This window comes from Morone saxatilis, unplaced genomic scaffold (genome assembly GCF_004916995.1).
Source record: "Morone saxatilis isolate NCDOM2014 unplaced genomic scaffold, NCSU_SB_2.0 Contig18, whole genome shotgun sequence".
NCBI lineage: Eukaryota > Metazoa > Chordata > Actinopteri > Moronidae > Morone > Morone saxatilis.
Window position 1 is genome coordinate 1701159 of NW_023339740.1, and position 15249 is coordinate 1716407.

Sequence of the window (15249 nt, forward strand, 5' to 3'; positions counted from 1 at the left end):
ATATATCATATAAGCTGACAAATGTGGACAGTGAACAACAGTATTGTAGTGTAAACGACTTTACAGGACATGATACAAGATGCTTTAAATTAAATTAGAGTAGGGACCAATCCAGTATCATTCTTGGGTGCCAATACTAACCTAATTCACATATTTGATATTNNGTACAGATCCAGATTCCATAGTCTGATGGTTTTATGAATCATAATAATATATGCAAATTTAATGTCTACTATTGTATGCATTTGGAACACAGCACACGTTTTTAAGGGACTTAGAAGCATGTTTTAGTAGCAGTCATATAACATTGGGTTGGGTTTGTTATGTCAGTGATTTGGTCAGTACTGAAAACACACTCCCAGTGTATGTGTGTAAACTCCTCTCATTAGTGTTTTTCTGTCTGTCACTCTTTCTGTTATGATCCTTATTTGAGTGCATCACTTGCTGTTAGTTCTTAATTTTTGCAGTTACAATTGGCACCCACCTAGATATTTTGCCAAACCAGTCACGCAACCACCACCTAGACATTATAGAAACTGCAAAACATTAACACGACTCAATTTCGAACTAAATGATCACATACTGCTCAGCATCACTGTTGCATGTTTGAATTGTTGTCAGAAAATACAGTTGTAATTGTATTTGTAAGTTATTATACTGTGATCTGTCAAGCATCCTAACTGTCATGTAGTGTAAGGGCACTTGTGAATAGCAGCCAGTTGCTGTTTTTCTTTAGCACTTTGATGACCTGTAGTTTTTATTTTCCTGTGCCAGTTGATTAAAAACTGAAGCTGACATTTAAAATATTGGTCTTGTTTTCCTTCTGAGCAGCCACACAGGTTCCTGCACTTCCACAGTTAAAAATAGAAGTACTAACATTAAAATACTCCTCACTAATACAGCTAGCATATTAAAGTTTCGCTCCAAAAAAAAACTGCAACAGTAACAGCTTTTTAGCACCGGTTACAGTGGCATATAAAAGGACAAAAACAACATATGGAGCAATACTTTAAGACCTATTTCACATCCATACTGGCAGAATACAGTACAGGAAGGAAAATCAGTATTGGTTGCATGTGGGTTTTGTTTTGTAGTTGTTACAGCATAATAGACATTTTTCCTAAAAACTAATTTATAAGTGAGACTGAAAAATGCAACTTTATACAATTTATATTAAAGCTGCAGCAGGTAACTTTCATAAAAAATAACTTTTGTCATATTTGCTGAAACTGTATCCTGACAGTAGAACATGAGACAGATAATCTGTGAAAAATCAGGTTCCTCCTAGTGCTCCTAATGGCATTTGAAAGAATCAACCGGGCCTGAACGAAAAACAACCAATCAGAGCCAAGAAAGATATAAAGATGCTTTGGGTTAGATGCTTGAAGATAGTTAAAAAATCTTTTTTTTCTCAATAAGACTCAATAATCAACTATCTTTCTTGGTTCTGATTGGTTGTTTTCATTCAGGTGGATTCTTGCAAATGCCATTAATAGCACTAGGAGAAGGCAGAGAACCTGTTTTTTTCACAGACTTTTTAAATAGACACTGTGGTTTAGGAGAAGACAGCTAAGAATCCTGCTCTGCTAATGGCAGACAGAAGTTAGAGCTTGAGTTTTGTAAAACCTTTTTTGATAAATTCAGTAAACTAAATCAATTCACTCTGGGTTATAGCTTTTTCTTTTAACAGTTCAATGAATACAGTGGGATGTTTTGTTCAGTTATTTACATGGAGAAATTGCGACAGAAAGCCTCTTTTGACTATATCTGACTATAGCTTTATATATGAAAAGCTATAGTCAGTGTGCACTATTGATAGATTGCAATTGATGATTTCTTGTGGATGATATGTGTCCTTGTAAACTTTTGTGCCCTGGACACTTGGGTTACTGGGATCCCTTCCCTCGGCTGTGTGTGCGTGTGTGAGCATGTTTGGGCAAGTCCATGGCATGGGTACAGATCGTTCTGTGGTATAAAAATGTCAGTAAAAATAATATTAAAAAAAGAAGTAAAATTGAAATGCAGTTTTCATATCCAGTTGCCATGACATAACCCATACATAGCCTATTGGTAAACTATCTCTCTCCTGTGTTTCTGTGTCTCATTGTGTTTATTATTAAAATAAAACAATGTATGTATAATTTTTATGACAAACAAATTTACTGTATACCATTTTTGTATACATATTCTTTGTTTTTGTCTTTACGAGTGGCATAAAGGGAACCGTAACCTTAAGTTAATTATATAACCCTGAGTTGTAAAATTAAATTACCTTGTAAATTTACAGTGGGAAAAATATTTCAGTGGCTCCTTCCACTTTGCTGCTCTATTGACCAGATGGCTTCATGGGGCTAACACTGGCCCTCTAATGCAGTGATTCCCAATCTCCTTCTTAAAGGGCCCTTGTTCTGTCATTTATTAAACTGACGACCTCTGACTCAGGGATATATTTTATGGATATTTCCTGTTATATTCAAAACTGTACAATGAACCCAGATAGTGAACTCAGTAACTGCAAGAAGTTTGTGTAAAACTATTTACAGGAGATTATTTCCTGTTTATGGGACATTTTATACAATTTTCTGTCTGTATTATGTCTTTCTTAAAATCATTTTTAACAATCATTTATACTTAATAGGCTTCTTTTTTATGCTTGGCCATTGTTCTATTAGACAATTTGCTTTACTTTGCATTTACTTTTCTTCACAGAAGTAAAAAAGCAAAGTTAAATACTGAGATATAGGTCTACTGTGCATATTTTTTTAGTTTTCTTACACGTCTTAAAATCAAGAAGGCCTTGTGATCTCCTGTGAAGCTTTGGCGACTCCACTTTGAGAACCACTGCTATAATGGTTATTAAACACAGCGTCAGGACTTACCTGGGTACTTGCCCCCGCGACTCCTCTTGATGAAGCAGACGATGAGGAGGATCAGTATGATGAGGGCGATGGCACACATCAAGCCAATGAACCAGCCTTGAGTGGCTATGTCTACCTGGTCTATATAGGCTGGAGACACACGCAGACAAAGGGTGGGACAGGAGAGTGAGAGAAGAGTGGAAACAGTGAGTGTTTTTCTGGACCATGGTGAGTCACAGCTAAGGCATCAGACAATCTGTTTTCATCCCAGAGCGCTCTGCAGAAGTCAACAACTCAGAACCAACATATCATTGTATGCCTCCGAGCCCACATCCAGGATGATTTTGTAAAAATAATTCCATCCATAACAATAAGGTGTTTGTCCTCTTTTCCATAACACAGTGTGTGAATTTTAATCAGGAAAGCGTGGGAGATGGAGGTGTGTGGTGTGAAAGTAATTGTCACTTCCAATACACACAGAAAGATTTCCGCACAATCTGAAAGAATACAAATTCTGAAAGCTGCCAGAAATTTTTACTCTGAGATTTGTATAAATATTAGCACTGAATTTGAACAAATGATGACAGCAACATTTATAATATTCCATAAAAGGATAAAAGATTCTAATCAAAACTGGAGGCCCAATTATAAGAGGTCTGACATGCCAGATCAGACAAAGAAAGCTAATCTCTTCATTAGAAAAATACCACTTTCCAAGCAGAACAGTCTTGTCAATGTGTGATAGGACCCAGATAGGAAACTCCCACTGTCCTAACAGAGTGCTACAGGGATGATGTATTTTAGGCATCATCCTCGTTCCGTCGACAAAAAGACAATGAGATTGTTCCATTGGATTTTGGATTATCTCAGAAAATAAGCTTTTTGAGCTCTAGCTGTGGTTTATGATACTTACACCTTTAATCCAGCAAGATAATCTACACAAACACCACATTTAGCCTATGTTTTTTAAAGCATAAATCGGATCAGAAGTTTTCATCGTGTAACCGACAACCTCAGTAGTCTCCTTAAGTCTCTTGTTAGCAACTGCCTTTTTTAAGTAAAAGCTTGAAAATTCATAGGTGGAGTACTTACTGACGTATTTTGTCATTGGACAAAACATTAAAATCTGTGTTATTTCAGGCATTTACCAAAAATCTATTCAAAAAACCCATTTACCTCAAGGAGAGCGAACTAGGAACTAGGTATAAAAATGAAAAACTCATCTCCGGGTTTTAGGACTCATTCCTGCAGCACTCTATAGCCAGTTAGCTAAAACTGATTTTTTTTGTACATTTGGTGTCCATTTTGGAGGCCTATAACTATTGGACAATTAATACCCATTATAACTTGTATTTTTTAAACGTGCAGTGTAACAGTCATCCTACCTGTGTGGAATAAACATTTTTAATTTTAGGAGGCTAACAGTACAGTTACTGATACATATAATTAATTTAGTCTTTTGGTGACTTATTTAAGAGTTTTGAGCATTCAGTGCCACCACTAAATCACTTAATCTCAAAAAGTTAAGTTTTCAACAGAAATCATGAATCTTGGTGAGTAATTTCACTTTCACAGTTCCTTGAACCAGTAAGCTAATGGAGCTAACTCTTTAACCTCCAGAAGCTCAAACCATTCTGTCCACACTCACTGTCTAATGTTGTTCTGTATTGTTATAGTTATTTTATGAGGCTTAGAATTATACTTCTATATGTTGTACCCTTCCATGTGCATTTTGGACAGAAAGACCTAGGTAATCATGATAATTTGAATATATTTGAATAAATCTGTTATAAAGTTATTCTTTAAAAATAAAGTCTAAAAATCATACAAATTTTAAGCGGCACTACAGTTTATGTAGGTTATTAATATGGTTATGGTTATGTTATATACATGTCTATACAAACTAATCAAAGTGTACATTTTCTTGTCATGTAAACAATTTATGAGCATTTACTTGTGAAGATGTGAACATATGAGTTGTCTAGAAAGTCACACACAGAGTCTGAATATAAAAGGTCCATCTCACCAAAATGTAACTTTTACTTCCACTCATAAATTAGATACTGCTCATAAGGACAACCAAGTTCAAGTCTGATCGCATCCGTATATAGAGGGTTGAAAAGTCTCAGTGACTCACTTTGGTTTACCTTTGGAAGAACATGCATGGTATTGAAAACAAACCATAATAACTCACCCAGCGTTGACTGAGTTACCGTAGATACTACTACTGACGGACTTGCAACCAGAGTAGCCCACCTGGCTGGAAACCCGGTTCCACCTGGCCAGGTGGGGCCTCACCTGCTTTGGTCTTAAAGGTGACAGATTTGCTGCTGACGCTGTTGAGCTCATGGGAGTAAACCCTCAGATGGTACTTGGCGCCTGCGATCAGATCCGCCACTGTAATGGGGGGCTGTTGTTTCACCGGTACAACTTTCACCGTCTTGTCGCCTTGGAGACACAAGAAAGGGGCCAATCACACTCCAGGGGGTGTGACCTTCATTCCACACTAACAGCTGTGCTTGCTAGCAAAAGTTACGATTTCTCTGAGTGATGGCAGGGTTACTGAACTGAATTGAGACTGATAACAATGCAGTGCCCACGCCCATCATAAGGCTTCATTCACCTTATTACAGTATAAAAGCATACATATGATGTACTTTAATACTTCTAGCTATTACACCCAACATGTATGAGCTGCAACTCTTTGAAGCTCACATTCTGGTTCATTTTCCTTTTTTGGCTCTGAAACTAAATTTTCTCTCAAGGGCATAATTCTCCAGAGAAAACTCATCTAAAAATGGGGAGTGGAGAAGAAGAGAGGCACAAGGAGCAGGTGTTCCTTCAGGCAAAATCACAATTAAACTGTTACATGAATTGTTCAGGTAGAATTGAAAGTGATAATTACACAACTTTCTTTGTTCTAAGGTAACATCAGAGTTCCACAGTGGCAAGGCATTGTTTGTCTCAATTATTTACAGGCCCACACTTATCTCCACAAGGTCAAACACAAGAGAACAGCGACAACAACCTGCGTCTTTCCGGTGGAAAGACGTGCTGGTCATGTGGTCATGACATGGCCGAGCTCTGAGCATGACTCTGGGGTTGCAGTGAGAGGGAAGGGCAGCACGAGGTGGTGGTGTCATGCACCATGCTATCAACCATTTCATACGGTTGATGTCATCCAACAGAACTCAAAGCCATGCTATTAATACCAGTCCTTGAACCAGCCAAACAAAACATCTAATGCAGACACAAGAGAAGACATGCCAGTCCTTTTTTACATAATCATTGAAGTACTATAAGAAAGGCTGATGTTTAGTATTACAAATGCAAAACCATCTGTATTATTTTAAGGTTACTGAGACTGAGAATTATATATTTTTTCAGACTTTCACTTGATCAATCCCAAATGTTGCTATATTGATGCTGCAGAGATATTACCACAGTGTATATCACTTACGATCTGCAGTCTTGCTGTAGCTTGTGACTAACACAAGTGTGCATTTTTAATGTATTTTCACAATATTTTGTGAAAAGAGCAGAATTGCAATTGGTGCAAAAAGGTGAATGTGGCTTCTTTTCTCTCTGTGTACTGTGACACATTTTAAACCCCATTTTAACATTTCCATAATTACTGATGATTACTCTGGGGTTTCTGGATGGTTCAAGAAAAGAAAAACATTTAGGCAAAAAGTAAAAAAAAATTCCCATGAGCAAATATTTTGATATAAGGTAGGATGTAACTCATTTGACAGTCCTCCTTCTAATATGTTCCACTATCATGTTTCAAGAAATTGCCTATTGCATCACCATTTCCTGATAAGCAAATTGATTTTCTGTTTATGAAACAGAAGAACAGGGTTCATTTTTAAATAAAAGCCTGCATTTAAAGGCAGGGTAAAAACAGAAATTTACCTGTACTCCACATAATACATTCAGCGTTTATGGTAGTTTAGACTCACAAGCAACTATGTGGACACAGAAACTATAATTGGAGTTTTGGCCATCTGTCAAGCCAACATATGTGGGCCCCACAGGAGTACCAAGTGGGTTTGGGGGCCAAAATGGGCATCTTATCTGGGGCCCACTTGGGTCAGCTAAGTAGGGCGAACCCATGTGGGCTCCCTTTTGTGGGACCTAGTTGGGTCACTAATGGTAAATGCAGAATGCCCACTTGGGCCTCAGTGTAATCCTGCATAAAGCCCATGACATGGGGCCTTTATAGACGTATATATGGCCCATTTTTCAGCCCATCTAATACCCACATGGACCCCAAATATAAATGTTGGCTTGGTGGTGGGTATCATCTGTCTACTAAATTCTTTTTGGTATATCTTTGTGTTTCCATGGACAGTGTTGCCTTGCCGGGGAGGGATACATCCTGGTAATGGCATGTATTTTTGTTGCTGGTTCAAGTAACCACTTAGTTGTTATCGCGAGACTAATGGTAGGTGTTTATAAAAGCAACTGTTCCAGTGGATTTGGGTTATGGAAATGTGCTTTGTCCTAAATTTACCAAGATTACAATTAAACATGGAGGAAGTGTTCAGTTTCCATTAACAACAAGCAGTCTACTAAAATATGTTTAAAATGTTTAATTTATAAAACAAAGGAATAAAGGCCTGTCTGCAGTATTTCACCTGATTCAAATAACGGCACAGCTCTCTGTAAATAAATGCTGTGGTAAAATAAATGCTGTGGCCACTATGTGATCATTTACAGGACTGTACAACATTTCCTGGATTATATAATAAGTCTACTGTATCTTTTAAAATGCAAATTGTGGCCACATAAATATGAACATTAAGCTAACCCTAATCCATCTTTAAAGTATGTATATGACAGTACTGAACTACAAAGTGGTCCTGCCATTTTTACGTCATTATCATGTGAAAAGTCAAACCACTATGGTTATACTTTAATTTAAGCAGCACCTCCTCTCACTTTTACTGCAAGTTATCTGTAGACATTGACAGTTTTCAAAAGAATTTTGTGATAACAAGTTGAAATAGAAATATGTAGCTGCATTTTCATGTAAAAAAGTATAGCACTTGTGCCCTCACCATTATTCCCTTGTTATTCCCTTTTGCAAGATTTTTAGTTACTTTTCCCAGTTTTACTCTCTTATGCCACCAAAGAGTCATCCTCCACCTAAACCCTCCTCTGACAGACATGCAAAGACTCCTGAGTCACGGTCAGAAAGACAAGGGGAGGATGACAGCAGGATTATAGGAGTTGGAGGGAGTGTCAGGGGCTCCCTGCCACTCTTCCTTAAAGTCAAAGCTTTCAGATTTGACCTTGGAGGACAGGGGATGGGTGGGAGGGGTGGAGACCATTAGATCAGTCTCATCATCCCCCTCTCCTCCCCTCCCTCTGTCCATTTCTCTATCTATTCACATTCAGACATCATTAAGAATTAAAGCCACTGCCAAAGTACATGAAAAATACATCCTCCCTTCTTCTTCTTGATCAAAGATCACAGACTGTTGAATTGGCAGAAAGCAATATGAGAGTCTAGCGCCACACTATCCAATCTCAACCAGCTCTGGGATTCCAGAAAAGGAGGGATGATGTGTTTTTATAAAGCAAGCTTTAAGAGTGCTTCACACCCAAATCAAAAGCAAAAACAAGTGATTATAGAAGCGTGGATTGCCAGAAAAGTGACACATTCAAACAGCAATTACGAGAGAACAAGATGAACAGCCCATTCAGAGCGCTGGTCAAACAAGAGCCATTCAAAGCCAGGCAGTGTGTTGAACAGAAACCATCGTGATGGTGCACTGAACAGGAAGTCACATGATGATGATCAACATTTTCCAACAAATAAAGACCAAAGAGAGATAGAAAGAGTGCAAGAGAAAAAGACAGACTGATATGTTGTACTTTCCTAACAAGGTGCAAATTAAGACGTCAGCAGTAAGGTACAAATATCACATCCTTAAATAAAAAGGTTGAACATAGCAGCAGCCTCTGCTGTAGTTAGGTTATCTCTGTTTTATTTAAAAACGTAACACCAAAAAGATATTTTCTTTTAACTAATGTCCTCACATTCCCTTTTATTTCATGCCCTTTATACTCTTCACACATCAGCTTGTTCTCTCTATTACTTATTTGTCTTGTCAGCGAATGGGCGAATGGTTGCCTAATAAAGCTCTCCATTAAGGTTGCTTTGACAAGGACACATTTCAGCAAAACTCTTGAGCAAGGAATTTCTCAGGTACCAAAAACCTGACATTGAGGTGTAACTGAAATTGTTTATATGAGAATAAGGCAATATTTATTTAATGAGAAGACAATTGAATCATACTTTATGGGGGTAATTGTATTGAAAATTCTGCTGCTAAGTGGAATGAATATCCGTCTATTGGGGATTTCCGTAAATAAAGATGAATTTAAGAGACATCGAGGCATTTCTCTAACCCCCAGCACTTAACACCTTAGGTAAGCTAAGGCTCATGTGAAAAGGATTAAACAAATCTAGTCTTTGTCAAATTTTGGATTTTGTTTAAGTAGCTAAATGTGGAATTATACAATATCAGGCCTTTTAAAGTTGCATTCAATTTTTTACATCTTTACATTCAAGTTGTGTTTGCCCCTTTGGAAACAAAACTCCCCTATAAGCTAAGCTAAGCTAAGCTAAGCTAAGCTAAGCTATAAACTGTGGGTTAATTGCTAAAAGCTATACATAGTCATCTGACCCATTGTTCATATAAAAGATACTAGGTGCAGCTTTAAAATGATAGCTGGTCAAGTCTTAAACCTCAGATTAAATTGAAGGGTCAACTATATTCTTATATAGTGTCTCGATAATTTCATTACCTTTAGATATATTTTGATACATATATTTTGCAAGCTCTCTTTGTACTTATTATCATCTTCTAACACCACTGCTCTGGTTGTTTTGCTCTAATAATTAAGTTAAGATCTAGCTTTAGGTTTCCATAGCTCAAGTTGGGCTTGGGCTGGTTTCTTACTGTCCAGTGTGAACTCTAGCACAAACTCGCTGCTGCCGGCCGGGAAGTTGTGTCTCCAGCTGACGTTAGCGTAGTTACTGTTAGGCTCCACCGTCAGATTCCAGATCTCCCGCCCAGGGACCACTACATAAGGGAAGGGGGGGGGGGGGGGGTCAGGGGTAAAGGGTTAAAGGTCAGGGGCAAGGGGGAGAGGGCACAGTTACAACAACCACACACAGGGCTTAATTTAGACCTACGCATGGTGCTAGCACTAAGGAAGTCGAATGATCAATTTAATGGTACGCTCAAAACTAGAAGTAAATTTAATGTGTTCATGGACAGAAAATTCACCCACAAGATAATTCCAGAGGATTTTTCAATTCATGAAACACTAAGCTGCAATGCTTACAAATAGTTTAGAGTGGACTCCAATGCTAACTGAACCTAAAAAACCCTCAAAAGGCCAATATCACAATCCTTATCAGGTGAAATAGGCAACCCTCATCACTCTAAGGTGTTGAAGGGTACTCAGAACAAAATAAAAAAAAAGGTTGGATTCTCACTTCCTGACCAGGAGGATAGTTGCTGGCTACATCCCAATATTCTGAAGTAATTCCCCACTTTTTGTACAGCAGGTATGGAGCAGCTTATCGGGATGCAGCCTTCATGTAGTTTCCTATTTCGTCAGGTGGGAGAAGGCAATCATCTTTTGATATCCATGAAGTGCCATTCATGGACAACTAAAAACACTAGAAGGATAGTAAAAACCACAATGGGACAGCAGCATGTACCCAACACATTCTGATCGGTATGCTTGGTGGTGACCAGCACAGGAGGTGTGGTGGTAGTGGTCGCCTCAGTTGTAGTGGTGGTAGGAGTAGTAGTAGTAGTAGTAGTAGTAGTAGTAGGAGGAGAAGTCGTAGTTGTAGGAGTGGTAGAAGCTGAGGTACTAATGGTTGTAGGAGCGATGGTAGTAGGAGGAAGAGAAGCGAGAGGAGGAGGAGTAGGAGTGAAAGCTGAAGTCACGGATGCATCGGTAAGCTCGACTACAAGGGAAGGAGGTGGGAGAGAGCAAAGGGTTAAAGACAAGGCAGCAGGAACATCAGACAGGTGGACACACACTGACACACACAAGAGAAAGTCAATGAAGTCCTGAGCTGAAAACACACATGGAATTCTCAAAAAGCAGCAGTCATCACCGTGCACATCACACGCCTGAGTAAGTCAACATGAGTCAATAAATGCTGTATAAGTGTTTCCTACTTAATATCTGCTGGGATCCACACACACTTTGACTTAGATGCCACTGCCACCAAGAGGACCAATGAAGCTATTACAACATGACTGTCAGGGTGCAAATGAACACTGTATTTTATAAGAGCTAGGTTTGGAAAACCCTTATTTTTGTATTTTTGTTGCATTCAAAAGGGGCTCTGCACTGCTTTTACTATGAAATGTCAGCTCATTAAGGAAAGTGAAAGGCTTAGATAATGTCTTATTTAGCTGGACTGAGCCACAAAAGACTACAAATGTATAACAAATGCCTGTATACCTATATAAGTGTGATATACTGTCAATGGTTACAAACTGGGGTCAAAGACACTAACGGCTGCTTTATGGGAAATGTAGGATCCAGCATTTTCCCATACTAGAAACTAAAAGCCAAAATATCTCAACTTCCACTGCTTCCATTTTAACATCGTTTCAAATCTGTTTCTCATCTGTTTCTCACTTGTGTCGTTCTTGAGGACATTGTGTAATACATTTACTGATTCTTAACCATCACTTATGAGCTAAGCTTTTTATCTGTTTTACAGTATTTTTGTCATGCAGATATCAGCTTGCTAGAAATGTTGCAGCAGCAGTTGAGTGCTAGGCCTGGGTAGTAGACCCTGATACTTTTTCAGCACAGACCAAAATGTGTTAGTAATATGTGAAAGAATCTGAAGCTGTCAAATACTGAAAGTTAGCGTTAAATTCTTTTTCAGGTTTTTAGTCTTTTTGACCAGTTGGACTATATAGTACCTGATTTAACTTATAATTTTACTAATTTAAACAAAAGAAATCTGGTCTCAAGTCATTTTAGAATGTTAAAATAAGTTCTTGAATGGCTGCTTCTGTTTAGACAACAGTAAACAAAAGCCCAAACCTTTAGACACTATGTTGCCTCCTTGTGAGGTTTCACTCTTACTGTACCTTGAAGTTGAGGTCATCTCCAGCAAGTGACAACATTCCCCTCATTCAACAACCCCAACCCCAGCCAGCATGCTTGTATCACCAAGTTGGATGTCAAGCATGCCCTCAAACCACCGTGCGAGGGAAAAAGAAAGTAGAACGGGATGGTGGAAACATCAGCGTGTTTATGAGCCACTAGCCCAGTGAGGGAGGTCTATTCAGCCCAAAGCTTCTAGCCATCTTACCTGAAACCCCCAGAACTGTATGTACAACTGACCAGGTGAACAGATGCAATGGATAAATGCGACATGACATTTGAGAAAGCTCAGAAGCAAGACGATCAAGCCGGTAAGTGAGAGCGCAAGCCAACTGCTGATTTGTCATCCCCAGCACTCATCAAGTCACTCATTCATTCATCAAAAGGTTTCCCAGGTCTTGACCATCTGATGCAAGAACGTGCATCTCCACCCATCCCACACACACTCCCAAAACAGCAGCGCCATCATGACATTGTACTGTGACAATGACTCATATACTTTAGAAACACTCTTGTCTTTTGTGGCAGGAAGAGGCAGTGATGCTGTGAGATTGCATTGAAAGGGTGCGCCATCAGGGATTGGTTCAGAAATCAGAGGTTTAAGGGTGGTTCTACTGCAGCTGTGAGTCCTAATCATGAAGACCATCTAGTAGAAAATGATTCCAAAGATTTAGAATGTGTAAAATATGTGATATGATGTATCTGATATGTTCAATTTCCGTACAACTGGGCTATATTCCATTCACTTAACGTGTAAATCATAGACGGAACAACTGTATTCAAAGCCAATGATGACCTGAGCATGTTGAGTGGGCTTCTTCAATCCCTGACAGCACACAGCAGCAGACGGACAGCAGCTTATACACACAGAGGAAAGATAGAGAGATGAGAAAAGAAAGAAAAACCGCGTAAACAGCAGTTCAGTCCAATAGCTGCTCTGTTTTTACTTAGTTTCCGACCTTTTGTCTGTTTCATATCATTATAAATATAATAATCTGGGACATTTTAAAATGAGTTTAAACTAATCTTAATTGGACACAACACAATCAGTAATCAAAAAAACTATTAGTTGCAGTCTTATGTGATTGATCCTCTTTAAATCATCATTTTTGACATTCAGCAATGTTATATTGATATATTGGCAACATTGCTGATCTTTTACAAGCACAAAAGCTCATTCTTGACTTGGAAATAATTTGACAAACAACCGCAAGGTCCAGCAGGTCTTCATCAGCAGATGGAGTTTGCCCTATTGTCATGGAAATTGATCCGTTGACATGCAAGCTAAGCAGTTGTCATTTCATCCCTGACATGATATAATAATATATAGCATACCTAGATGATTTACACAGCAGTATTTACTGAGGCTCAATCAAGGATAAAGATCGGCAGTACAAGTGGAGTTGCTGTGTACATGCCAAACCAATTCTGAAGGTTACCTCCTTACAGGGGATATTTAACACAACAGACACATAAGATCTAGTGTCCCAAATATGGTCACAACTTACCCAGCTGAATGTGTGTGAAGATCCAATTAATTATTTGCTCAAAACAAGGAACTATGATTATCTATCCTAAATCATGCTGAGTGACACACATAGCCACATAAAACAAATTCTAAGAAGGAGATAGTCAGTCTGTAAGATTAAACCTAGGTTTCTGTAACAAAGTAGGACTGTGATGTTTGTGCCCATCTTTATCAGTCCAGCTGCCCTGTGCATTCACTTGGGCAGACAGTCAGAGACTGTCTTGGTCCTCACAGTGGCATGGGGACCACTATAGCATTTCTTTCTAATGGAAAGAAGGAACATTTATTCACAACATGTCAACAGACCCAGCCCCATAATAAGGATTATCAGCCCCCTGATAAAGATTGTGTGATATGGTTGAAAGCTCCAGAAAAAGCTAGTTGTGGACCTTGAGTTAGGATTGTTTTGTCATCATGGTCGTCGTGGAGTTTTAGAAGATCTGTCACTCAGTATACTGATACCAGGATTTGGATCATGAATCGTGGCTTCAATCTTTTGTCAGTGTTAAAAATGGATAGAAATTGGTCACTGAAAAAGCCGATTTATTTAGACTACTATTATTGTATACCCCTTGAAAAACAGTACCGGTGACCTCAGTGGCAGGTGAAGCCATGCTCATACGAAGTGGCGGTACTCAGTAAGAAATAAGGATACTCATATGTGGACAAAAATCAGAAGTGTGGTACTCAGTGCTGGTGAGTACTGTCCCATTTCAGGCACTGAAACATACTGAATGTTTATATAACCATATTTTTGGCTAAACATTGTTTCCTTAAAGCCCTCCCTTTACCCCACAAGGGTGTAAAAGCTTAACCCTATGGTGTTAAACTAGTGCAGCAACTCCCCCTGCTGCCTGCCAGTGTGAGCTACAGGGACAACACTACAGAGGTGGACTGCACTGCTGCTTAGTGTTAGAAAGAAGAGATAAAGAGACAGATATGGAGGATGTGGGTGGGGAAAGGCAACAGGCAGACACACTGTGCTTCTCATTCCCCATTACCTAGACCTGTAGCATCAGTAAAGTTTTCTGCCAACAAAAAAAGAAGGGGAGATGGGAGAGAGGGGAGAGGTGTAAGAAAGACAGAGGGACAACAAGAAGGACAGGGACAAGGCTGCAAGGTCGGTTCAACAGATTGAACACTTACAGGATCACTACAGGGTTCTACAGGTTAAATTTAAGATTATTTAAGACTTAATCCAATCAATTATAAGACCTGTCAAAATCATACATGCAGACACCCTGTACTCGGATAAAACTAATGGTATCTAACCATGCAGCATGGTCCAGCATGGCTAGGTACCCCTAGAAGTTTTCTAAATTTGGGTAAACCAACCCTTTAAAACAACCTCTAAAGTGTTATTCTTGACAGTACAGCACATGATGTACCTCAAAAGTCACTGGTAGACCCTGTGTGTGTGTGTGTGTGTGTGTGTGTGTCATTATGTAGCTGATAATGTCTTCCATCAGAGAAAGAGAAGTCCTTTCTCCTTCTGATACCCTAACAAAGAGGCCTGTGTTTGCTAAGGGGCTCCGACCTCTCTCACTTTCTATTTCTATCTCTCTGTCTTTCACACACACAGGTTCCAGTGATTCACAAAAGCAGACTTTAACAATGTAGACACATTATCGAACCAACCTAGTTCCCATGCAGCCAAAAAAGGCTGGAAATTGTGTAATTACATGGCAAAAGATCTGT

At 38.9% G+C, this 15249-nt stretch overlaps 1 protein-coding gene across 1 annotated transcript in view; it reads right to left on the reverse strand.

Moving 5' to 3' along the window:
• Nucleotides 1-2879: 2879 nt before the first annotated feature.
• The window catches only part of nfasca (neurofascin homolog (chicken) a), a gene marked incomplete at its 3' end in the record, with an annotated part of 54110 nt that continues 41740 nt past the window's right edge, over nt 2880-15249 (reverse strand). Inside the window, 5 exon segments of the mRNA XM_035662194.1 lie at nt 2880-3008; nt 5157-5306; nt 9833-9955; nt 10603-10857; nt 14553-14579. Coding sequence (XP_035518087.1) covers nt 2880-3008; nt 5157-5306; nt 9833-9955; nt 10603-10857; nt 14553-14579 — 684 coding nt within the window.